At 43.8% G+C, this 26,104-nt stretch overlaps 2 protein-coding genes across 5 annotated transcripts in view; one reads left to right on the top strand and one right to left on the bottom strand.

Moving 5' to 3' along the window:
* Positions 1 to 24,920, bottom strand: part of TCP10L2 (t-complex 10 like 2) — a 61,168-nt gene extending 36,248 nt beyond the window's left edge. For 3 of the 4 annotated variants that reach the window (XR_003999660.1, XM_030556746.1, XM_030556744.1), the window contains exons 1-6: positions 24,399 to 24,920; positions 20,552 to 20,648; positions 9,455 to 9,673; positions 8,285 to 8,380; positions 6,834 to 6,975; positions 2,938 to 3,037 (exon numbers count right to left, since the gene is read on the bottom strand). Coding sequence is in view for 3 of the 4 variants with exons in the window: in XM_030556746.1 (XP_030412606.1) it covers positions 2,938 to 3,037; positions 6,834 to 6,975; positions 8,285 to 8,380; positions 9,455 to 9,673; positions 20,552 to 20,648; positions 24,399 to 24,833 (1,089 nt within the window). In the remaining variant the exon portion in view is untranslated. The remainder of the gene's footprint in view (positions 1 to 2,937; positions 3,038 to 6,833; positions 6,976 to 8,284; positions 8,381 to 9,454; positions 9,674 to 20,551; positions 20,649 to 24,398) is intronic. The other variant, XM_030556745.1, reaches the window with a different exon arrangement.
* GPR31 (G protein-coupled receptor 31) lies at positions 15,565 to 16,789 on the top strand. Its single transcript, XM_030556747.1, has one exon. The coding sequence runs from the start codon at positions 15,571 to 15,573 to the stop codon at positions 16,489 to 16,491; it is 921 nt and encodes a 306-aa protein (XP_030412607.1). The 5' UTR covers positions 15,565 to 15,570; the 3' UTR covers positions 16,492 to 16,789.
* Positions 24,921 to 26,104: the final 1,184 nt, after the last annotated feature.

The raw sequence follows: 26,104 nt of genomic DNA, 5'->3' as shown, positions 1-26,104 counted from the left end.
TTAACCTCATGTCACAGCTATTCTAATGTGCATGTGTACCCTATTATTGTTCAGATATCTGAATTGAACAAGAACTACACGACACCATAAAAACTTTCAAACCCAAAACATGTCCTTTAAGCTCTAAAAAGGCCATACAGCCTCCGTGCCACAGAAGACCCAAAGCTTGACAGAAACAATACGTTATGATGGGAAGCAAGAAGCAGAAAGCAGAAGCCTCCACATCCCCGTGTGCTGTGGAAGCAAGGCTAGGGTTGTTTGTGGGTAGACAGCAGAATGGTAGCACGGACAATAGATCTTCAGACTGCACTGATCCACTGGACCACAAAACTGTGTGTGTTCAAAGGGAAAAGGATGCTGTACAGTTGCTACTAGGGCCCATACACCGTACCGGTAGCTATGGCCTGGGTTCAAAGGTCACTCATACCCACCTCCAGCTCAGAGGAGGGAGGAATTCGTCCTCCTTTATCTGTGCTTTGCCCTCCGAGAGAGAAAGAGAGAGAGAGAGGAGTGAGGTCCATTGGACTGAGTCTTGGACTAAGAGCCAGATAGGTCTGCGTTCTCGCTGTGATATTGATTCCCGCAGTGACCTTGGGCAGCCACTTACCTTCTCTATCTGATTGTCTCAATTTGTAACACATTTAACTCACAAGAGTACTATATGGACCAATTAATATTTAAAAAGTTATCTGGGGGTGGAAACTACCACACAAAAACTAGAGAAACAAGGTGAGTGAGGTAATAGCCTTAACTGGACCAACTTCTGTTGGTGAGAGAGACAAGTTTTCGAGCTACCTGAAGAAGAGCTCCTGAAGAAGAGCTCCGTGTAGTCTCATCAATACAAGTTGGTCCAATAAAAGATATTAGCTTACCCACCTTGCCTCTCTAATACCCTGGGACTGACATGGCTACAACTACACTGCAAATGTAAAAGCAAAGAATTTTTATTTTTAGGCATCGTTGGTGCCTTCAGGGAAGTCTTATTCACGTCATTGCTATGAGTGTGAGCTGTCATGTGGTTCTAGACAGGGTATGGCCCTAAGTGCTCTATTATTCAGAAAGCACGTGGCTCCACCCAGTGCAAAGGTTCACACATGATAATACAAGCAAAGGATTCAATAAGAAACCTAACTGGGCCACCAGAAGCCTAGTCTACAGTAATGGCTTTGAGTGACTGTGCAAATGAATCATAACTAGCCCCCAGAGAGGATATGAGAACTACCGGCAGCAGCTATGAGGCTTCTCCTTTGGCTCAAGTGGTAGAGGCCTGTGTGTTTGGAGCTAAAAGAAAGGGGTCTGATTCAGCTCCTTAGATCTATGTATTTTCTGTAACAATTTTTCTGATGTTCACACTTATTAATCATATTATGCCAGGCCAACAGTTTCAACCTTGAATGCCTAAAGTTAAAGCACTTAAATCCATAATGAGGCACCTATATGAGTAGTCTGATTTCAGTTGCTGAGGCCCTGGGCTTCTGACTGACTTTGGATTTTTCAGCGATTCTGAAAATCCAGCCACTAATTTAGGTGCCTATATATGGAATTAAGTGCCTAATTTTAGGCACCCAAATTGGAAAATTTTGGCCCTAACTTCTACTACTATTTCCCATTTTATTCAGTAGGACCTATATACTAGCTATCCCTTATACAAATGTGAGTACTAAATGACACGCAACAACTTATTTCCTTCTGTGTTATCTCTGGTGTTACTAAATATGATACTGGAAAAAAGAAGAACAGCCCCTAAGGATGAGATAAGTTTGTCTGCAGCTAAGGCAAGTATGACTGTTTTGTGTAATATCATATAGAAAGGAAGATAATGTATCAGTTTGAGTTGCGTGTTACTTTGTTGGTAGACAAAGAGGAAACAAGAATCTATTGCTCTGGGTTTCCAAATGTTTGATACTGAATTGTATGTCTTCCAGGTCAGTAATTATAGCAAGGTGGCAGAGCTGGTAGACAGAACTGAAGATAAAATGCAGGTCTCTGTCACCCCAATTTCAAGTGGACAAAAGCCACTGCTACATTTGACACTAAGGGCCAGATTTTCAAGAGTGCTCAGCACCCAGTGACTCCCGTTGTGACACTCATCCAGTGTGCTGAGCGCTGCTGAAAATCTGGCTCCGTCCATATTGAACCCTTGCTGTCAGTCTCAGCAGAAAGCACTTAACGAGCCTTAGAAAATGATATGTCTTCTCATCCCCATTCCCACATAGCTCATCCAGATCAGGTTTGGAGTACAACGTCAATAAAGCATGTGAGAAGTCTGGAGTGTTAATGTCCAAGATATAACTGTTCTGTGAATTATTTGAAGACCTGTCTTCAGGGCAGCCAAATCAGAATATCTCACCAGGATTAAGGGTTTGATGCTGCTCAAGGTGCTGAGCACTCTGGCCCCAGTTCAGCAAAGCACTTAAGCACATGCTGATCTTTAAGCATGTGAAAAATCTCACTGATTAAGCACATGGGATTACTCATGTGCTTAATTTGCAGCATTGGGACCAGCATGCTCAGCACTGGGCAGAATGAAGCACTAAATTCACATTAGAAAAGACAAAAAAAACAGAGGGACATGATTATCAACCACCACCAGTTTTAGGATAGGGAATGGTGACAAATGGAATAACAGAGTCATCCTGAGATCTAATTTAGTTTAAATTAACTGGAGAAGACTAGAATATAGGCCATGTAGTACCTAGATGAGTAGGATACTGTGAATACTAAACAGTCCACAAAATGTCAGCAATATCATGGGCAAACAGCATTTCACAGTGCATTTCTGGGGGGACAGCTTTAATTTATGGAAGCTAGTCTAGGCCTCTCTAGCATTATTAACAGGTGCAAAGAGCCAGAACAAGGCCCATGTACCACTTAAGCCCATAGGGACTTGCAGAAACAAGCTCAACAGTTTCATCAATACGGCCAATAACACATTACCTGCTGGTGGTTTTCCGTTATTTGAGAATCTACTTTAAGTTGTTCTTCAACAAATTCTTCAAAAGTCTTCTGTCTTACACCAATTCCTGGTCTGATTGGTCTAGGCAAAGAATAAGATGGCATCAAATATAATAACTTCCCAGTTGTTTTTCTTTATAATTAGAGCACAGCTGACCTCTACTTCCGATTTCAAAGGTAATCTGCATTTTTTAAAAAGGGGAAGTGGCAGCGCAATTAATGGAGTATAACCTGGCACTTATTAGGGCCAGGACATAGGAACCTATGCCCAGTGTGTGGAGCCAGGGTCAAAAGTCAGGAACCAGAACCGAGGGTTAAAGCTGGAGTCAGGAAAGGGAGAAGGACAGGTCTGGAGTAAGGTCTGTCATAACAGTCAACCAGTGATTCACCTAGTAGAAGAGACAACTTCCTGGAACTCTCTCCATGCTTAAATAGTGCTCCTTCTGGCCTAGTCAGAGGTCACGGGGATACTGCTAATTGAGGCTTCCATGGATGGCAGTTCCTGTGGTGCCTAGTCTCCCATGGTTTACAATGCATTGATCATGGCTCTACCATAGCTGCCAGAGAGTGGCAGAGCAGCTTTGGTCACCTGGAGCCCTACAGACCAGGGTTCTGGCCCTCTGGAACCTTACAGGAACCACCTTTCACTTTGAAAATATCCTGTGTGAGCCTGAATATATGTTTTACAGTCAGACAGATAGCAATTTCTCCTAAAACACTGGGAAATGGAAAATACCTAAAGGAAAAATAAATCTCAAAAACTAGACTATTTCCAACCCTGCACAGCCTGCTTATTCCAAGCACTTGTCCTAGACCCACACCAGCTCCAGCAGAGAATAACGCAGTGAGAGGGAGAAGTCTGAAATACTTGGTGAAAAAAGCGACATTTCACAACATGCCCTTACTTTGTCAGAGGAGAAAAAGAATGTCTGTAATGCATTGGAAGCGCAAATGGAAGTCTCTGAATAACAGACCAAGGTAGTGAAGCAGAGGCAAACCTTTCAGTATTAGGGATGTGTCTAAAAACTTATTTAAAAGGTCTCTGACGTCTCAGGGAAAGCAAATCTTGAAAGCATCATAAGATGTGAAAATACAAACGTGCTGAGGACACATATGGAAATATTTTTGGAAGGTCTTCTTAATTTGCTTTAGAAAAGCATCTCAGTATTTATCATTACTTCCTCCTTCTGAGTGGATGATCCTCGCTTGCTGATGACATTATTGCCTGATCTGGAGCTCTCTGAAGCTCAGTGAGGAGTAAACGTATGGCTATAATTGTTGCTAAAATGCTCAAGAGATGTCTTGAGGCACCAGGTGATTTTTTTATGCATAGGCTTAATCACTTGAGGAAGCTAAGGGCTGCATTTTCAAGGGGCCTCAAACTGGCTTTCACTTGTTTGCATGAAACTTTGCACTTGCAGACACCATTTCAAGCACCAATTCCCGTGTGTGAAAGTTGAGACATTCTAACACGTATGCAAGAATGGGTTTTGCACTTGTACATGCTACCACCTGTGTGTGCAAGTGCTAGTGCTCGAAAAGTGTGTGTGCAGGTGTTTGTATATGCAAAAATGGAGGGTACTTTTGCAAAACTTAGCCCTCGTCTTCGTGCTCACAGAGGTCAGCTTTTTTCTTCCTTGTTTTCTGCTGCCCTGCTTCTTTGTAAACTATGCATAGTTGCTAATATTTAAAAGTTGTTTCTGGAATAATTAGGGTTGCCCCAGGGAAGGAGAAGTGAGTGAAAGAAAGGGTGTGTGAGAAGTATGTGTTTATGTAGCGTGCATCTCAGTGTTGCCAGTATTGGTAATTTTTCTTAAAGCTTCAGCTCCAGGAGTCCTCTGATTTTGTGAGAATCTCAGCTTTCATTTAAAAAAAAACCACTTTTCTAGCCCTCAAGACTGCAGAGATGAGCTGGAAGATTTAAATCCAAAATTCAGAAGGCAAATAAAAGAACCCCAAAATTATCATTTTAAAAATCTCATTCTGGGGTGTGCGAGGCTGACTCATTATTATTATTTTTACACACTTGTGGTTGGCAATCCTGAATCTTGGGGAATTCTAGATTATTTAATATGAACGTCTCTCTGTGACAAGGTGTAAGGGTGCTTTGACATGAAAGGGGTTATCTGGGTCCTCACTATCACATGGCTGATCTAGGCAAGATTATGCAAGAAAAGAGGAAGCTACTGCAAAGGAGGCTGTTGTACGGGTAAGGGTGCATCCTGTTCCCTTTCTCTTTAGTTACATAAAACCTTATATAGGCAAAACCCATGTGTGACAGTCTTTTAGATGGCTTTAAATATGGTCTTAGCTGTCCTTTTTGGGGAGGAAAAGAGAAAAGGTTAGTTGAGAGGATCTTGAGCAGTTACTGTAGTTGAAGTCTGGTCCAGTTTCCTTCAAGGCAAAAGCACATGAAAGGGGTGAGAAAGGAACAGTAAAGATAGGAAATGCAGCTTCTGCCTCTGGGGCTGATTTTCACTGACAACCTTGCTGCTAGAGAAACACAGGCCCAGCACAGTCAGATCATGCACTTGAACACCTGGCCAACTTTTACCAACATCAGGCTGTGTTTAAGGGATTGCTTTTAGCTGTCCTTCACAGCAGTGTAGCAAAAGGTGGATCTGCCCTGGCTGGCCAGTCTTATTAGGTAAAAGACAAAAGGAGAGAGAGAGGAAAGACAGGAATAAGGGAGGGTGGGGGGGGAGAAAGTAAGATACGCGGGAGAGGGTGACAGCAGGTTCATATCCCAAGTTTTGGTCAGGATTTAGCCAAAGCCAGTGAAAGCAGCAATGCCATCTGGTTCCCTCTCTTTAACTGGGTCTGGTGAGGATGCCTTTGCAGATGAGAATGACAAAGGCCCAGCAGTGTTGTGGTGGGCCCCGGGATCCCTAGACCTGACGGCGACAACCCCTGATGGTAGAGCTTGTTTCTTACAACCCAGGCATCCCACTGTTCCTTCCAGTGATGCTCAGATGGGCAATATCAGACAATGGGTGGCAATTAACATTAACCAATCAAAACACATGTTGATGATTTCAATTGCAAACATTTCCTTCCATTTCTAGAATCATTCAGCTCAGTCATGCCAGCCAGTGACTTTAGCAGGAGCTTTAAAGACCCTTTATCCCAGTTCTTTTAATGTAAACAGTCCAATTGGTACCAGTCTTGGTTTCCATCTTTTACTTTTACAATCAATCGTATATAATAGGCTGAACTGGACTTCGAGTACCCAGGCAACTTAGAATACAGAGCTCTATACAACAGTCCTCTCCCCTCCCAGCTGTCTTAAACTGAAAAGGACTCGGGGGTTATTACCCAGTAGTTTGAGCTGATCTGTTTGGGTGTGTTTGGAAACCCTGTGAAAGGGATATGAAGAGGCCATCACTGTGACTTTATTTTCTTTCTCTGGCTGGTTAGCCTGCATACCCACTTACACCAGTGTGCTCAGGGTGTCTGGCCCCCTCCCAGCACACCTCCTCCATTTAACTTTTTTTCTAGGAGTTGATTGAATGTTGTCATCGGTGTTTATGCTCTGGAGCTGGCAGTCCTATCAAGAAGCCATGGATCTGTCCCACCTTCACCCATGCACACAAGCTAATCTCATAATAGGGAAAGGGGCTTTGTCTGTGATATCCATTGAATTACACTTGCAATTTACTGTATGCAGAGGTGCTGGAACAATTTTTATAGTGGAGGTGCTGAGAGCCATTGAACCAAACTGTAAACCCTACTTCAAGCCAGGGGGTGTGGCAGCACCCCCAGCACCACTAGTTCCAGCACCTAGGACTTTATGTGTATAAAAGTGAGGAAAACTAGTAACTGTTCAGTGACAGTTTTATTTGTATCGTTGTAAATGACAAACTAAAACCTTTCCTCACCTGTCTTCCAGGTTTCTAGTCCTTGCGTCCATCCTTATGCCAAAAGGGGAAAGGGGAATCTGTTCATCAGTTTGCTCTCCCTCTTCTTCTTTAATGGCAGGCAGAGTATTAGGACAAGCCTCTTCCTTTAGTGGGCTTTCATCTAAACAGCAGTAAGGAGGGACAAAAGAAGAAAGCCTTGACATTTTTCAAGTTTTCTATAACTTCTAAGATTTTTTAATGTTTGAAAATGCTTCCGGCAATATTTTAAACTTAACTAGATGGAAGAATAAGACTCAAAAAAGACCACAAGAATCTAATCCCTAAGTCTAATGATTACAAAGAAGGAAAGTGAAAATGAATTGATTTATGCCCGCTCAATGTATAAAAGTGAAATTAACTGGTTAGTCAGAGTATTGCACAGTATTGCTGTCTGCGGGATAGAATTAAACCTGCTCAAGTGTGTCCATTTATGTCACCTACCAAATGGATGCAAGAAGAGCTGCGTGTAGTTTTTGTAATAGGAGGTTTTGTCACAAAAATGTGTCAACCCCTGACATTCTCCAAACTGAACTGACTGGCAAGACTCACTATAACTAGTATGTTGTCACTTTGATAAAAGCCTAATACTAGTGTCAACCAATTGAGAATTACTTCTTTAGTTCAAATCACAGAATTCTGTGGTCTGAGAGCAGAAGAGCCTATGTTTGATCCTTCATGTTTCACAAATATGACATCGCTGGCAACTCGCGTCCACTCTTTGCAGCACAAATACAGCAAGTGCTACTGAAGCCCTGTGGAGACATCTTGATTTTCCTCTCCAACAGACATCCCAACCCCCCATGCCAAGCCAAGCTACTCTAGCTTTGCACAGGGGAGAGTATTTTGCTCCTAGAGAAAAAGCATCTGCAAGTGTTTAATGGAGGTTAACAACTAGTTTCATTTAGCTTGAATGACTTAGTGTAGGTGATTTACCAAGAATCAGATTCACTGGGAACTGGTGCAGGGAGATGTAAGTTACTCCTCCTTGGGATCAGCTGTAGTTTAGTTTATAGCTGGCACACTCCAGAGGAAGTAAACAGAGCAATGCTAATTTATGCCAGATAGAGATACAGCCCAAAGAGTTTAAGTGGCATGTTCAAGGTCACACAGCAAGTTAAGTAGCAGAACTGGAACTAGAACCAAGCTCTCCTTGCTTCCAAGCCTGCACCTGATGCACTGGGCCATGCTGCGTCCCTTGCCTTTCTACAGTGTCTGCCTAACTCTACAAACAGTGCCAAGTTGAGCTATCTGATATATGAGTTGCTTTAGCTCTACAATTTTCAAACCAAGAGGAAGAACAATATGCATAATGCGCAGTGTACTGGAGAAAGAAAATACTCTTCATAACCCCTCCCAAAACACACTGAGCATGTTTCGTCTTCCTCTTACAGTCATTCGATATATTAATCAGATCTGTTCCTGTAATTCACCTTTGCTGGCTGTGATTTCCTCTTCTTGAGCATCTTGTCTGGAAAGTTTTTTGGGGGGGCTTCCAGCACTTCGAGACAATGGCTCAATCTCTTTCCCTATAGTCAGAGAAACACCTTTTTTTTTCAGTTTATATACGTTTTGACACTTGTTAGTTCTCAACTCTAGGGCCTAACAAAACACACCCATCACAATTTCCACTAGGCCCCGGTTCAGCGAAGTACTTAAGCATAAGCCCAACCAGTCATGTTTAAGGCCAGGCACTGGCTTAAATACCCTGCTGAATGGGTCCCTTGGTGTCTCCCACTGTAACAGGAAACCATACCATTGTGCTGTAGCTGGTCTTGTTAGCAGTAAACTTAAAGGAAATTAGGACAAAGGTCTGATTTACATTTTCTCCCCTTGGCATTTAATTGCCTTCATCATTTGCACTTTTTTGCATCCCCTCCATAATAAATTCTCCCTGTTTTTCCCTGGTTTCTCATTTCTTGTTCTTGCTATCACTTTCTTTGATCACTTTGGCTTTGCTTCCTTCTCACTTCTCAACATTTTCCTATAAAGCAGTCTCTCAACTACCAGTCTGTGGACTGGCACCAGTCCCTGAGATTTTCCTGAAGTTTAGGAAGGCAGCAAGCCAGTCCGTTATCAAAAAGATTGAGAAATACTGTTGAGGATGAGTACAGCACAATGTGATACGGAAAAAAAAAGCCAGACTGGCGCTTCCATCCCAGTCCTCTTAAGGCAGGACTACATGCCTCTGTGAAAACACAGAGATTGCTAAGGAAAACACAGAGACTTCCTCCTTCGTGAAGCAGACGCATCTATCACCTTTGGAAGCCATATCGCTTAGTTCCTTCTTATCGTCTCTCCCCTGGAAACCACCGTGTTCCTTGCAATCTGTGACTCAACTTTTTTATTTTAATCTAACATTTATTTCTGTTCCACCCACATAAACAAGCCTCGGATTACTTGGTTAGCACTGGAAATAGCACGGCCACCATCTCAAACTAGTGGGGAAATGAGTTTAAAACTTTATTTCAAAGCTTTTAAAACAAAAAAGCATCAAAAATCATATAGATTTTAGCTTTCATGATTTGCACAATGTCCTTGGGTGCAGATTTCCAGTGCCCTAGTTAATTCCCCACCTGGACTTGGAGGTTGCAGGCACTCACCTAACGTTTCTGAGCAGTTATTGTTCGGTGAGGATGCTGGGGAACATCTCTGAAGGGAAGTCTGCATTATTGATGGACTGGTTTGTAAATGTCCATGGTTCTGGACTGGTGAAGAGTTTTCCAAAGGGAGCTGGACAGGAAACAAAGTGGCAGGAAATCTTGGAAGTGTTGGCACCATGGCAATGAGCTGAGAAGGGGTGCCAGGATAGACTGAAAAGCCTGTGATAACAAACAAAGGAGAAGTGTCAGTCTGGTACAGAACCAGTTCTGACCGAGAATACTTCTGCTAAACAGGCATTGTACTAAAATATTCATTTTTTCATGTTTACTGGTGTTTACATGTTCAGCCAAAATGCTAAAATATTGAATCTTGTTATAAGAGTTATTTTTAATGTTTAAACCAGGCCTACGACAACCACCAGTTACATGCCCATAATTATTAAACACCACATAGATCAGAGCATAACTCAGCTGACACATTGTCATTTAAAGGGTCCTCACAGAGTACCCCCAAGCAAAGAAAATGAGGTGCCCTCCATCCCTTCTAGGCCAGTTCATCAGGCAAAAAGGTGACTAAACAGAAAGGCCTTGCAGTGGCTCCCAAAGGGGAACTAAGGCTTTCTCAGTGCAGTGATGGAAGTGAGGGGGCCTTTCCAAAGAGCACCCAGATACCAGAAATACAGAGCAGGGACTGTCAGTATGAGCATTTCTAATGTCTGGGTAGAGCACCTGGAGAGAAGAGGTTTCTAGACATTCTAGATATAACTTTAATACAGCTCTGAAATATTTAATTTTGAAGGGACTATGCCTCCCAGTGAGATACATCAAATAATAAATTAAATCTATTCCATACTGGCCAGCACCTCCAACTAGATGACCAGGCCAATTTCATCTTTCCTTGCTGGGCCCCACTGAATACTGAACTTGAACTCAAGGTTCTGAATTGTTAGGAGGTTTTACCTGCAATGCTGTCCTCTGCCACTAGGGAATATAGCTTTGACTACTAGACAGATTCCCCCTGCCAGGAACCTAGCTCCCTGTTCTCTGCCTCTCTGATTGTACAGCAGGGAAACAAAGGAGCAGTAGCTAACAAGGGAGGCAGAGACAGCAAGCAAGGAGAGGCACCAGGTCAAACCTAACTTGTTTTGTAGATCTCTTGGAGATTTAAAATTCATGCCCAGTATGAAGGCAGCATAAGACAGGCCATAGGGGGACCATCACTAGGGGGGTGTGAGGCCCGGGATGGAAGTGATGAATCTGTCACTTCCAGGACCCACTGCACCGGCCAATTGCACCGGCTAGAGGGGCCCACCAAAGCGTGAGGCCCAGAACTGTTGCCCCAATTTGCTGTACCCAAGGGACAGTTCTGACTGCAGAATTAGGGCTGCCAACTTTCTAATCACACAAAACCAAACACTCCTGCCCTGCCCCTGCCCCGAGGCCCTGTCTCTGCCCCGCCCTTTCTCTGAGACCCTGTCCCTGCTTGCTCCATCCCCGCTCTCTCCGTCGTTCACTCTTTCCCACCCTCAATACTTTCACTGGATTGGGGTGCGGGAGGGGGGTGAGGGCTCTGACTGGAGGTGCCGGCTCTGGGGTAGGGTCAGGGATGAAGGGTTTGGGGTGTGGGAGAGGACTCCAGGCTGGGACAGGAGGTTGGGGTGTGGGGTGTATGGGCTCTGGGCTGGGAGTGTGGGCTCCAAGTGAGGTTTGCGATCCCAGCCATGCTTACCATGGCTCCCAGGAAGCGGCTGCCAGGTCCCTGCAGCCCCTAGATGCATGGGCGGACAGGGAGCCTCTGTGCACTGCCTTTGCGTCTGCAGGTGCTGCCTCCACAGCTCTCATTGGTCACGGTTCCTGGCCAATGGGAACTGTGGAGCCGGCACTGTGGGAGGGAGCAGCGCACAGAGCCTCCCTGGCGGCCCATGAGTCTAGGGGCTGCAGGGACCTGGCGGACGCTTGCAGGGGCTGCATGGAGCTAGGGCAGGCAGAGAGCCTGCCTTAGCCCCAGGCCTCCACTGCACCATTAACTGGACTTTTAATGGCCCAGTCGATGGTGCTAACTGGAGCCACCAGTGTCCCTTTCAGACCAGGTGTTCTGGTCGAAAACCGGATGCCTGGCAACTCTATGCAGAATGTATTTGGTCTATAGGGTAAAAGGTCTATCGTGCTGTCCCAATTGTGTCATTTTATACTAACACACCAATGGAATCATTCAGAAGATCAATAAAGGGTCATGAGACTGAAAAAAATGTATTTTAGCATAAATATAATAGATGACATTATGTCAGCTAAGGAGAGGAGTTAAGACCTTCATCTTACAGGCAATGGCTAGGAACTGCCTGTTACCCTCAGAGTCTGGTCCTGCCCCATCTGATTCAGCACACTAGTAACCCCCAGAGTAAACTGCATTTCACATTCAATATAAAGCCAAGTTCCAACCACCCTGAGATTTTTGGCTCACACACACTGATTTCCATATGGAAAATGTTCTTAACAGATGGCTTGGCCTGGCCACACAGACAGCTGCAGGCTCTTTGCTCAGACCGCGCTCTGAAAGTCATGACTTAGAATCACAGAAGATTAGGGTGGGAAGAGACCTCAGGAGGTCATCTAGTCCAACCCCCTGCTCAAAGCAGAACCAATCCCCAACTAAATCATCCCAGTCAGGGCTTTGTCAAGATGGGCCTTAAAAACCTCTAAGGATGGAGATTCCACCACTTCCCTAGGTAACCCATTCCAGTGATTCATCACCCTCCTAGTGAAACAGTGTTTCCTAATATCCAAACTAGGCCACCCCCACTGAAACTTGAGACCATTGCTTTTTGTTCTGTCATCTGCCACCACTGAGAGCAGCCTAGCTCCATCCTCTTTGAAACCTTCCTTCAGGTAGTTGAAGGCTGCTATCAAATCCCCCCTCGTTCTTCTCTTCTGCAGACTAAACAAGCCCAGTCATTTTTGTTGCCCTCCGCTGGACTCTCTCCAGTTTGTCCACATCCTTTCTATAGTGGAGGGCCCAAAACTGGACGCAATACTCCAGATGTGGCCTCACCAGTGCCGAATAGAGGGGAATAATCACTTCCCTTGATCTGCTGGCATTGCTCTTATTAATGCAGTCCAATATGCCATTAGCCTTCTTGGCAATGTGAAAGTAGAATGAATTATGTTGTGAAAATAGAAAGGATTAAAGAAATGCTGTCTGTATCTTTAAGCAAATTGTTGGAATGCTGCAATCCAGGTGTCAGGAATACAGACATTAACATAGAACAATTGCACCGTTTAAGAGCAATTGGTGAAGTATTAGCCTTAGATCGATAAGAGTTAGTAAGGAAGTAGGATATGCATGCTGTGCCCCAGGTGAATTTTACTGTTTTGCTTTCTTTGTCCCTTTGTCTAATTCCCGCTCTTTTATCTGTATAAATAAGATAGTTTGTGTCTTGCATAGTGCTCACATTATCTGGGTGTATTAGCAGAGCGCTGTGCTAATAAAACAGAGTGGTCTGACAAACTGTGAGTCCTGAGTCTAACTTTGACACCAACAAGGGCACACTGTTGACTCATATCCAGCTTCTCATCCACTGTAATCCCCAGGTCTTTTTCTGCAGAATTGCTGCTAAGCCAGTTAATCCCCAGCCCGCAGCAGTGCATGGGATTCTTCTGTCGCAAATGCAGGACTCTGCACTTGTCCTTGTTGAACCTCATCAGATTTCTTTGGCCCAATCCTCCAATTTGTCTAGGTCACTCTGGACCCTATCTCTACCCTCTAGCATATCTACCTCTACCCCCAGTATAGTGTCATCTGTGAACTTACTGAGGGTGCAATCTATCCCATCATCCAGATAGTTAATAAAGATGTTGAACAAAACCGGCTCCAGGACTGACCCCTGTGGCCCTCTGCTTGATACTGGCTGCCAACTAGACATCGAGCCATTGATCACTACTCGTTGCACCTGACAATAGCCAGCTTTCTTTCCACCTTCTAGTCCATTCATTCAATCCATACTTTTTTTTTAACTTGCTGGCAAAAATACTGAGGACTTGCCTTCCTCTTAGACAGATACAGTGCATCTTCCTCTAAACGGCAACTTCTCTGATTCCTTCTCTCTTCTCTGTCATTACCGAAACCTCAGCTAGCTGCCTACTGCAGCCTCTGGCACTTAGAATCAGAGAAGATCAGGGTTGGAAGAGACCTCAGGAGGTCATCTAGTCCAACCCCCTGCTCAAAGCAGGAACATCAACTAAATCCTGCCTCTCCTCACCCATCTGTCTCTTCTATGCTGTCACACCCCTCACAAACCATTCCTGACAGCTCCACTTAACTCCTGTACACACTCCCAGCTTGGAGCCTTCTTCTTCCACACTTGGAGCAGACTCTTTGAAGAGGGACACTGCTCACCTACCGCACCTCATGTGGGTATTGTGAGGCATGGGGACAGATTCTGCCCTTCGAAGCAGCCCTTTTAAGCAACTGCAACAGCAGTTACTCTAGGCTGCATCAAAGGCCACAGCATAGACCACCTTGGGGCTGCTCTAACTTGTACCTGGGGCTGCACCAGCCCCTGGAGCACTCCAGATTTAGGGAAGACACCTCTGCATCTCCCCACCTGTTCTACATTTCCCTGGAATTCACAGATTTTCCCTTGGATTTCTGGGTGGCTCCTGGATTCCTAGATAGGAGCTCGCCAATCACAGATTCCTTTTGCACACAGCCGGGGAAAGAGAGCAGCTGGCATTTGGCTGACTCTCTCCCTGTGAAGCACCAATCAAGTGTGCGTGCCACTGCTACCCTCTGAAGGGCTTGGAGAAAGCAGTCAGTCCTGTGGAGAAAGCTGAGCAATTCTAGGAGGAGAAGTATAGCTTCCAACTTTCCCCGGGGGTGCTCAACCTCCCCTTCTCAGCCCAAGACCCTGCCCCCACTGCACCCCTTCCCCAAATTCCCCACCCCTGCTCTGCCCCCACCCTGCCTCTTCTCATCCAGTCCCACCCCTCTCCCGAGCAAGCCCCATTCCTGCTCCTTCCCCTCCCTCCCAGCGCCTTCTGCACGCCATGGAACAGCTGATCCGTGATGGGCAGGAGGCACTGGGTGGGAAGGGAAGGAGTTGATTGGCGGGGCTGCTGGCAGGTGGGAGGTGCTGGGGGGAGGGGCGCTTAGCCCTGGAATTCCCACAGAGTCGGCCCTATGAGGAGAAGGGTACTGAAGAAAAAAACATAACACATAGTCTGTGTGTGTGTGTTACACACACAGAGAGAAAAGGGTCAGAGAGAGAAGTGTCATTTGGGTTTTAAAAAAAAAATGTTCAAAGACTTTCAGTTCCAGAAACTGGAGTTATTTTAAGCACACTGGGGAAGAAATCATGTTACATTATGTTACTGCATTTCCAGTATATTCTCTGGGAATGGCAGTGTAATTAGTGTCATTTAATCCAGTGCTAGTGACTCGTTAGTAACGAGACTTGAAGTACCATTGTTCAGACACACAGAAACATGCCACCCCGCCCTTTTTTTAGCTGCATAGAAGTGGTACATTAAAATGAAATCATCTCTCTTATTGGGATACTGATTTTCACAATAAGTCACCATATTTTCTTTTCCCTAAAAAGGATGGCAATATAATAGTGATATGTTTGTACCATGGAAGGCTAAATAACACTTAACACTTTTCTGGGGTTTTACATCTGTAAAGCATAAATAGAGTCAGATCATACAAGGAGCTGAGCATCCTCAATTTACATTTTTTCACTGGGAATTGAATGCTCAGTGCTTCACAGGAGGTGCAGATTCAGGTCAAGATTTCATGTACAGGAAACCATTCTGTGTGTGGTTTTGTGTACACACATCTATATATATAAATATACATACATACGGAGTACAATTTACATTTTATTTACTGATGCTTAATAGTGATTTACTTTTGACCTCCTGATGCTGATGGTATACTTCCTTTTCTGAGAAATGCAGAAGTAATTACAGTATTAGGAGGAAAAGAAACCCTTTTTTGGGGGTGGGCTTTGAAGTGTAACATGATCCAGACGGGTTTCAGTTTTTCAGTCCTTTTGAGGAGCCAGCAGAAAATGACAAATTCTAACTGCTCTGTTTACAATGAGGCTGTGGAAATCGCCATGAACATCCTACTAATTTTGGAATTTTTGCTGGGACTCACAAGCAATGCTATTGCTCTGTGGACGTTCTACTTCCGTTTGAAAATTTGGAAGCCACACACTGTATACTTGCTCAACCTGGTTATCGCAGATGTCTTGCTGAGCATTTGCCTGCCGTTTCGACTGGTGCTTGCTCTCAGGTTTAGCACTATAGAGAAATGGGATTATAGAGATCTACTCTGTTCGGTAATATTCTTCACACTGTCTCTTTCCCAAGCTGTCTCCATCGCATTCCTCACTGCGGTGGCTCTGGATCGCTATTTCCGGGTGGTCCACCCTAACAATAAAACCAGCTTTCTCACAGCTAGGAATGCCAGAGTCATTGCGTGCTTGGTTTGGCTTTTAGCAATTGGATTGACTGTTGAGATCCTGGTTGCCCCTCGATCCAAAAACTCTACTGAGTGCTGCAGTTTCACCCTACAAGGAGAGGCCAATTTCTACAGCATCTGGCACGTCATCATATTCTTTTTGGAGTTTCTCGTTCCCTTTGGCCTAATTTTGTTCTGCACAGTTGGCGTCATCGGGAAGCTGAAGAAGAGCCCCCGTGAGTTGAGCGGTCAACCTAAGCTGCAGAAAGCCATGTTGTTAGTGATTGCAGTGGTGGTGGTGTTTGGAGTTTGCTTCCTGCCTAGCGTGTTGGGCAGAGTGCTTGTGTATATTCTCCAAAGCTTTGAAAGTTGTGCAGCATTTCGTTTTTCTGTGAATGTATTTGATGTTACTATCTGCTGGACCTATCTCAACAGTACTTTGGACCCCATCGTGTACTGCTTCTCCAGCCCGACTTTTCGAAGTTCCTATAGAAAGATCTTTAATTCTCTAAGGGTGAGAAGAAATGAAGTGGAACCTCAGAGCTTGGACATTTCCAAAGATTCTGAAAGTTGAAGCCATTGGAAAGATTCTGATAATCTCTGATGTATATGCCAGGTTGGAAAGGAAACTCCCCCCATCCCTATTACCAGATCTTATCCTACAAATGAAGGGTCTGTCAGAACTCAGCTGTTCTAAATCCTTTCATTTCATTGGGCTGGAATTCTAGTTAAACAAGTCAAAAACCTAGATGTAACATTAGGTAATGTATATCAGTGTAGCTCCATTGACTTAAGTGGAGATATGCCAATTTATGTCAGCAGAGGATCTGATTCTATTTCTTTTTACAAAATCTGCAGTCTTAGGGCCCCGATCTTGCTCCTACTAAAGTCAATAGTAAAACTCCTATTGACTCCAGTGGAAGCAGGGGATACTGTCTTAAATCAGTTTAAAACTGGGATCTATACAAAAGCCAAATAGATTCTCCAACGCTTAAAATTATTTTCTTAGGCTTAGCTGTACCTAATATAAAGTTTAACATTTTAAAAATGAAGCTTTACAAGCAGTTGTTCCTTATATGGTTGACTGAAACTTGAATTTAGATTATAAATAATTCTATCCAAACTAGCCATGTCCTGTTCCTTCATGTACATATGAGGCACTATTGTTTTATTTTCACAGGGATAGAGCAGGGGTGGGCAAACTACAGCCCGCGAGCCGTCTTAAGCTGGCCCGCAAGCTCCCGCTGGGGAGCAAGGTCTGGGGCTTGACCCACTCCGGTGCTCCAGCCAGGGAGCTGGGATGGGGGCCACACCATGTAGCACGGCCATGCTCCGGCACTCTGGCTGGGATGCAGGGTTGGGGCCGCAGCACATGGCTCCTGGAAGCAGCCGCATAGCCCTGCTCCGGCTCCTACGTGCTCCAGTAGGAGCTGCAGGGGCGGTGCCTGCGGATGGGGCAGCGTGCAGAGCTGCCTGGCCGCACCTCCACATATGAGCCGGAGAAGGAACATGCCACTGCTTCCAGGAGCCACTGGAGGTAAGCGCTACTCAGAGCCTGCACCCCTGAGCCTCTCCTCGTGCCCCAACTCCCTACCCCAGCCTTGATCCCCCTCCCACTCTCCAAACCCCTCAATCTCAACCCAGAGCACCATCCTGAACCCCAAACCTCTCATCCCCAGCCCCCATCCCCGAGCCCACACTGTCAGCTGGAAACTGTATCCCTTCCTGTACACCTGCCCCAGCCCTGATCCCCCTCCTGCCCTCCGAACCCTCAGTCCCAGTCCAGAGCACCCTCCTATACCCCAAACTCCTCATTCCCAGCCCCACCCAAGAGCCCACCCCCCAACCAGAGCCCTCACCCCCTCCTGCACTCCAACCCCAATTTTGTGAGCATTCATGGCCTGCCATACAATTTCTATTCCCAGATGTGGCCCTCAGGTCAAAAAGTTTGCCCACCACCGGGACAGAGGGATTTAATTGTCTTTTGTGAAGAATGTTTCCTATACATAGTACAGCAGGAGTGGGGGAAGTGGAACTGAAAAAGATCTACATCTTTGACTGCACAATGCTACCTCTGTGAACCCATGAAACTTTGCAATTCACTCATTCTGTCATCTGGTGGAACAATATCTTGGGTCTAGGGAGAAATGTGGAGATGTGGACCACATTTTACCAAGAATCATTATGAATTGTGCATATTATTTCCTGACGGTCTAATTTTTTAATCGAGTTTTTATTTCTTTAACAATCATTATTTCTGCATTATAGAAATATAAAAAGATAGCAGCATGAAGGTCCATTTAACACCCAGTCCCCTACAATTACAGAAGATGGACCATGCAGGAGACACCCACAACGTCCTTAAGGATCATCAGTCGCTGCTGAATGCCCTAATCAAGACCTATACAGTGTAGTTATAGCTGTTTTGGTCCCAGGATATTTGAGAGACAAGGTGGGTGAGGTAATATCTTTTACTGGACCATTCAAGAGCTCTGTTGAGTCCATGATTTTTAGTGATCAGCAGTTATGACCCTGGATTTATGGATTATTACAAATCTATAATCCACTAATCCTCTTTTTGTCCTATGATTGCAAAGGTTAACAGGCCACTCTACCTTGAATGGTCCCTTCGAATATTAGCTAGCGACCAATCTGTTCCACCTTGTATTTAGCTGTAACATTCTCAGTATGTTTCCCAGAGCTGAAGAAGCTCTGTGTGGTGTGAAAGCTCATCTCTCTCACCAACAGAACTTGGTCCAATAAAAGCTATTACCTCACCCTAGCCAAGACCTGCCAGTCTGAGTCAGGGCATGCAGGTTGTCCATTGGAATCCACACACACAGTGAAAAATCAGTTCTGAGCTATACAAGAGTAAAAAAGTATCAAATGTTGAGTTATATTTTCTGCCAGAACTCAGGGATTTAAAGAGTCAAAACCTGTTTGTTCCAGTACTTCTCCACTACCAAAGCCACCCTCCTGCACCGCATTGCAGTCTGAAGCTAGTCCCATAATTTTACACCCTGACAACCCTACTCAAAAACACACCATGGTAACCCATAGATGTGCGAAGAATTCTGTACTGCTTCATACTATACTATATATGAGGGACATGAATGGAACATGATTTTCTTTACAATGACTGCATAGCCTGTATTTTTTGCGAAGGGAAGGAGGTGGGGGAAGATGGAAGGACATGCATACCTGGTGTTGGAAAAAGCCAGTGTCACTAAAAGCATGGCGAAATCATTTAAGAGCGGTTTAATCACATAAAATATGACCCTGTCCAAAATTAGTGAAATCTGCATTGTAAGTGCTGGTTGAACAGTTTAAAGCTACTTGTGAATTCTGCCATCCTAAGCATTTTGCCAAACCTATTCAGATTTTGATTATGGAAAAGCACTGGACCAAATTCCAATCTCATTTGCACCAGTGTAATTCCAGAGTAACTCCACTGCTGCCAAAAGACTTCCTACTGTCGTTGAGCTTGTCAGGCACTGAGGATGCTAAACTGAAACTGTAGAAAATTGTGATAGAAGACCTTTTCTAAAGGATGCACGTGATCCATGATTACAACATTGCAGGAATCATTGTTCATGGGTTTTGATGAACTAGAGTTTAGCCTAGCATACATTATGGCACGTCCTACAGCTGCAGACCACCAGCAGTGGAAAGTCTGTCCTCAAGGCATCTCAGAAGCACAAGATACTTGCAATCCCCAAACTGGTTAATGTAACCCAGAAAGTGGAGGGGGGAGGCCAGGATGCCAGAACAATGTGCGGATGTACATACCACAGGCAACGTCTGCCAGTGGGGCACTGTGGAGCCCTGTCCAAAGGAAAAAACTGTTCCCCCCTGGTGGAATACCTCCAGGAGGGAACCAATTCAAAGATCCTTTGGCTTTTCAGTGTCTCATTGTCTACTTCCCCGTTTGCACTCATGCAGAGGGACCCTGCAAAACCAGATTCCGTGCAGTGGGTGAAGCTCCCAGCTGGCCCCTCACATATCCAGTCTCACTTGCACTGTTGAACCATATCCATTCCAAAGTTGGAAGGGGGGCAAGGAAATCCCTGCAGAAGACGGATTCTCCTTTTCTTATCTGCTGTGCTGATGGCATTTTCTGGCACTGCTACCATTAAGGAGGAAGCTGCTCCAGACGTTATATTGTATTGTGGGGAAGAGACTGAATTACCAGCACTGAAAGTCTGTTTCTGAAGCCCTGTCTGCTGAATCCATTCCGTTCCCTTTCTCGTCTAGTTTTTATATAGTGAGAAAGAAGATATTTTAGGTTTTAACAGTGCCTCCCACTACGCTAAAATTTATTACAACACTAATGAATTTTAATCTAAACTTTAGTCGACACATGTATATGAATGTCTGTTAGTATTAAATAGAAATGCACTCTTACACATGAAATGTCTGAAGGAAATACTTAAAGTCAAAGAAAATGGAGTTACCATTTTTGTGGTGTGAATAAAATATTTTAGTACAACTCTCAGATGAAGATCCCTCTACGTCCTCCGACCAACCCCACATCATAGCTTGAATTTATTCTGGGAACTGCAGCATTTCATTGTAGGAATGTGAACAGTTACCATGTACAGTACTGAGTTCTTAGGAGGAAATCCCGGTAGTACCTGGGTTATAATATGTGATGATTTTCTGTTGTTCAGTTACCAGCCTTTGCAGCTGCTCCATCTGTTCCATCATCACCTGTTCCTGCTGCCCTGGGCTCTGTAAATAGCACCAACACAATGAATTAAAATGTGCTTATCTCTCCCTTTTAACAGGAAGGAATCTTTCTTTTTGGAGTCTAGTTTTGAGATTTTTTTTTTTTTAAAGGTGATTCCATTGTTTTATTCCAATAAAAAGAGTGTATTTGTATTCAAACTTTTTTTGCAGAGATAATGCTCAAAGAAAGCAGCAGTGTGATAGGTTAGAGCCTTGCAGCGGGATTGGGATACCATGGATCCTGCAGGACCTGCTGCCATAATAGTGGGAGCAGATAAACTGTACTTTATTGCGGTAGGGATTGGGTGGGCAAAAAAAAGCAACAACCAAAAAAACACCAGACTGCAGTAATTTGTGGCTAAACACTAAATTTCTCATCAGTTTGTCATAAATAGAATTTCAGCAATGAAAAGCAAGTTTTTTCTTTTTTTTAATAAAGGTTTTAATACTTAAATTTAAATGAGGGATAGAAAGAGATTTCATGTCCATTATAACAGGAGCTAAACTATTTTTACATGGTTTAAGCAAGATTTTTTTTTTATTCTTTTAATGGTAAAAATTGTGTCTGAATTCCGTGTGTGTGTGTATACATATATAACTGACCATTTTTTGATCTTTTTTAGTGGCATGTGGGAATCTGTCTTTACTGCAGGACTTGTGGGATCTAAGGGTTTTGTGGGTGGGAGTGGGATAAAAATGCAAGAAAACATGTGGGACCCGGTGGGAGTTGGTATTGCAGAGCAGGATGAGAGCCAAGATTTTAAAAATAGTCCCGCACAAGGCTCTTGCTAGGGCATCAGAATCAGGAAGTGAAACGGACCATTTTTTCCACTGTCCAACTTGAGTGAAATTCTAAATGTAAATTAACCACATAAATGATGAAAAGTAGAGTTTTTAAATTATTTTACTTGAAATAGTCTATGATATTGTTAGTAACATATATGGGGAAAAAATTAAACACAATTTTAATCTTGACAGTATTCTCACTCACTTTCTCAATCTCTGATATCTTATTGCAGTTTTTACAGCCAAATCACACTTAGTTAAAAACATATTCAAGAGTGAATTATTTCATAGTGTTATTCAGTATTATTGCTGGTAGGAAAATATACCCTTTTAAAAAAAAATGAATTTTTTCCAGAACATTTTTCTTTGAAAATTTAGACCACTCTATAAGCCAATCAAAAGCAGTAAAACATTTCTGCAAAACAATTTCCTTGAAATTTCAAGTGTTTTAAACATTTCACCCAGCTCTATTAGAATAAGCTATATCAGCAGAATGAAACACATTTGCTGGCAGATTTCTGAGTTGCTATGTTAATAGTTCATGACCTGATTTGCAGAGGTGATGAGCACATACAACTCTCACAAAAGCCAATGGAATTTGTAGGTGTCTCCATAAACCTGAGTTCTATTCTCGGCTCTGCTGCTGACCTGCTGAGTGACATTGGCCAAGTCACTTCATTTCTCTGTCTCATTTGCCCTTCTATTTAGACTCTGAGCTGGTCAGGGCAGAGACTGTCTCTTACTATATATATGCATAATGCTTAGCACAATAAGGTTCTGATTTCACTTAGGGCATCTAAGTGCCACAGTAAGATGACAGATAGCCATGTTCCACTCTTTCCACATGCTGAAAATGCCTTACCTGCTTGGAACTGTGAATTTGGGCTGGGTGGGGGTCATAGAAGAAGAGAGAGAATGGGTAGAAAGGAGAGATTTAAGAGTGCCCCTAAAATTTCAGGACTTTCAGCACTCTCCAGCAGTTAGTGTCCCAGTCATAGGCACCTCAAGCATTAAACTATTAGGGAATAGAACAGGTCAGGCGCTATCCTTCTATCCCCAACACAAGCGGGTTAGCTCTCTAGCTCCATAGAACTCCTGGTCCAGAGAAACAGAGACCCAAATCTGCCCCAAATTAAAATGCGGCTACTAAACTGCCCACTGATCCTTCTAGTCAGTCAGTCTTTCTTTCTCTCTCCTTCATTCGTGCATTCCCCATTCACTTTGTTTGTCTCCTTCCCATCTCTCTCCTTCTGCTTTTTGGTGGTTCCCTCCACTGCCCTGCTTCCTCTGGCCTCTCTGTTGAACAAAACTTCCAGCTCCTAGAAGTGCAGGAATGAGTTAAGCCTTGCAGGGTGGGGAGGGAATAGCTCATAACCTAGCAGAGAAAACCAACATTCTAGTCTTTGTGGCACCTTAGAGACTAACAAATTTATTTGGGCATAAGCTTTTGTGGGCTAGAACCCATGAAAGCTTATGCCCAAATCAATTTGTTAGTCTCTAAGGTGCCACAAGGACTCCTCGTTGTTGTTGCTGATACAGACTAACATGGCTACCACTCTGAAACCTGATTCTAGTCTTTGTGCATAACCCCTATCCTCCCTCCATTACTCCACCCCTGCAATTTGTCCTCCTTGCCTTTTATCTTTGCTCAGACTGCAAATTCTTCAGGGTAGGAGCCATATCTTCTTACGTTCTGTGAAGGCCTAACTCATTTCAGGAATTAAACAAACAGTAATAATGTGACTGTATTGGTTCTGCATCTGGTATTTCCCTAGCAGCCTGGCTGAGAGCATTATCTTCATTCTCCTGCTGCCCCTTCTGGCCCCTCTGGGGAAGCACCATACACAGAAGTCACCCAAACATGTTCTTTCTCTGTAGGAGTCTCTAGCAAAAGCATTTCAAAAAGACAGGGGCAAGGGAACACAGGAAAATCTAGGATTTCCAGGACCCTATGCCAGATTTTAACTGCCTGCCAATAAACTGAAGATAAGGTTACACCTCACAGAAAATGTTGCAGACCATCTACACAGCAACCTAATCTTAAATAACTAAGCCCCAGCAAACTCCATTTGCCTGCCAGACATAGTCTTCAAGTAGGGCCTTGTTCACAATAGCACTTTTCCCAACACTGGCCTATTACCAGGCATTTCCCAGGTGTGGCAGTAGTAAAATAAAGTCTGTGCCTCGTCAACACCACTGCTTCTGCCATTGCTATCTTTAGTGGTGCTGCACAAGGGTGGGAAAATTGCTGAAGATTCCCAGTGTAGACGTACCCTACATTTCAGATAAGCTGTTGAATATTATGGGTGGTGTCCATAGTGCGGTTTTATTTGGTAATTAGAAACCCAGTGCAGCAGGCTGCTTTGCGGCAGGAGACAGTGCAGAGCTACTCTTGTCCAGCTGTCTGTCTGCCCCTAAAAGAACAAAGAGAAAAGGGACAGTCAAAAGGGAAGAGAAGGAGGTGTCGGAGAAAAACAGAGGAAAAAGACACAAACGTTGAGAAAAGAAAAAGAAAAGGAAAAAGGCATAGGAAGAAGACAGAGAATAGTGATCAATGAAAAAAAAAATCCCCAACTTTGGTTTTCAATGTCATTGTCACATACATGATGTTGTGCTACCAAAGTCTGGAATTCTTCCTAAAGGAGGGAAGTGGAGAGGAATAAACATCAAAACGACAGGAACAAGGGATGAACAAACTGATTTGTTCTTGGAAAAAGGAATTTGCTACTACAAATTATCATAACAAAGCAGCATTTTATTGCCTTGAGGGCTTTAAAACAGCATAATCAGACACAGGGTCACACTCCACATCCTGGCATTGCCACTAAAGCCTCCCCGTTGCAGACACAAAAGTTAGCAGACCTGTTCCTTCTTAGGGCAATGCATTAGATGTTATTTGTGCAGTCTTCGAAAACCAGGCATGCTCATACTCCACTGAAATGCAATGAATGCTTAAAGCAAACCCACCTGTTCCATGTTTCTGTAGCATGTGGGTTCCTGACTTATCTGAGGAGCAGGAGGAGCAGCAACAGGACTGAGTGTTTCCAAGTTACTACTTTTATTGGCCTCGACAATTCCAGTCTGAGTTATGCTGGATGCCAACAAATGAGGAAAAAGAGCAGAGTTGGTGAAATAATTGAGTTGCTTTGCATCCTGAAAAGCTTGGCCATGGAACCTATTATCTGATGAGCTGCCATTACTGCCCATCATACTGCTGTCTGCTGAGTAGCAGAAAGGTGTAAACTGCTCATTGAATGAGCCATTTGTGCTGTTTATCTGGCCCGGGGGCAAAAAGCACATGGCCTTCTCAGTGACATTGCTAGGAGATGACACCAGTCTTGATGGATCATTGGCAGTCCTCTCAGCCATAAGGTCTTCATCTTTGAGAGTATCTGCTTCCATATCCTGCTTTCTGAACTCCAGCCTATGGACATACAGCGAATGCAGTTGAAAATAAACATACAGTGCTAAAGCGATGGCCCAAGTGGATCCTACCGCCTGCCTCCATTTTTTGTTTAAATCCCAGAGCTTTTTTTCAGGCTGAAGGCAAAGGATCTTCCATCCATAACTGTCAAAATATAATATTATGCAGTCAGGAAACATGCAATAAATCAAGAAACAAAATCCCACATTTCTACCACTTGGAGCATCCTGCCTGCCAACTGCTCACTATTAAATTCTAAAGTGTCACACAGATGAGAAGCAGATATAAAGGTATGTTGCAAAAAATATATACTTTTCAGCACCAAAAACATCCTTCAGAAGTGAGCTGACTAGTCCCTTACCTTCACCATAAGCCTTTAGGATCAGAGAAATCTGCTTAGTGGCCAAACACCACAGAAAAAATATAGAGAGCAGAAGATGATTATGCAAAAAATGCACTACTGAAAAATTGACAGGTTTAGGTTACTCAGAAGAAAGCTTAGTTATAAAAGGAAGGGGGAAATATACTCATGACTTACAGCCCATTCTCTTTGACTCACGTGATTAAGAAGATTAGGGCATCTGAAAGCTGTGGGACAAAAAAACCACATTTCCCTGTTTTAAACTTTCTTAACTGCTCAGTCCCCCTCTCTGACAGAATGGCTTCTCCATTTTCTACATAGTTGATTTTTAAAAGTATTTCATCAATTGAACTTAGTGGGGTCTTCTACGTATATTTTAATTTGATTCACAGGCAGTTTCCTGCCTTCTACAAAATGCAATATAGATTCTCCAATAGATTAAGCTCCGGGATAATTAATGACTTTTTCTCTCGACTTAATTTAAGTGGTTTGAATAAGATGTACAGACCCATTTTATCTTGATCAGTTATTATTATTAGTTAAGCACTGAAGATGTGCTTGGTGCTGGTACAATACCTAAAATACAGTCTCTGCATCTAACAGCTCGCAATTGGTGTCTCACTGCTGTTTGCATTAGATGTGTAATTTTATTCATGTGATTGGCACACTGAGTTCAATGGGACACATGATTTGAGTAAAGTTAGGTCTAAGTGCTTGCAGGCGAGAGGAGGGGCAGTTCAGTTTGGGTTTGGGGCTGTGGGGCTGTGGGGCGGAATTCAGGGTATCCTAAGCTGGGATCCAAGCACCTGAAAGCCCAGAAGGACTCGACTGAGGGGTATTGACTGTGCCTACAGGCTCTGCTGTAACCTGCATTCCTGTTGTCCAATA

The sequence above is a fragment of the Gopherus evgoodei genome, chromosome 3 (assembly GCF_007399415.2).
Source record: "Gopherus evgoodei ecotype Sinaloan lineage chromosome 3, rGopEvg1_v1.p, whole genome shotgun sequence".
Taxonomy (NCBI): domain Eukaryota; kingdom Metazoa; phylum Chordata; order Testudines; family Testudinidae; genus Gopherus; species Gopherus evgoodei.
The sequence above is the reverse complement of the archived record's forward strand: the minus strand, read 5'-3'. Positions and strand labels throughout refer to the sequence as shown.

Excerpts from the sequence above, each read along its gene's own strand:
- GPR31 (XM_030556747.1), top strand. The coding sequence starts at position 15,571 with ATGAACATCCTACTAATTTTGGAATTTTTGCTGGGACTCACAAGCAAT.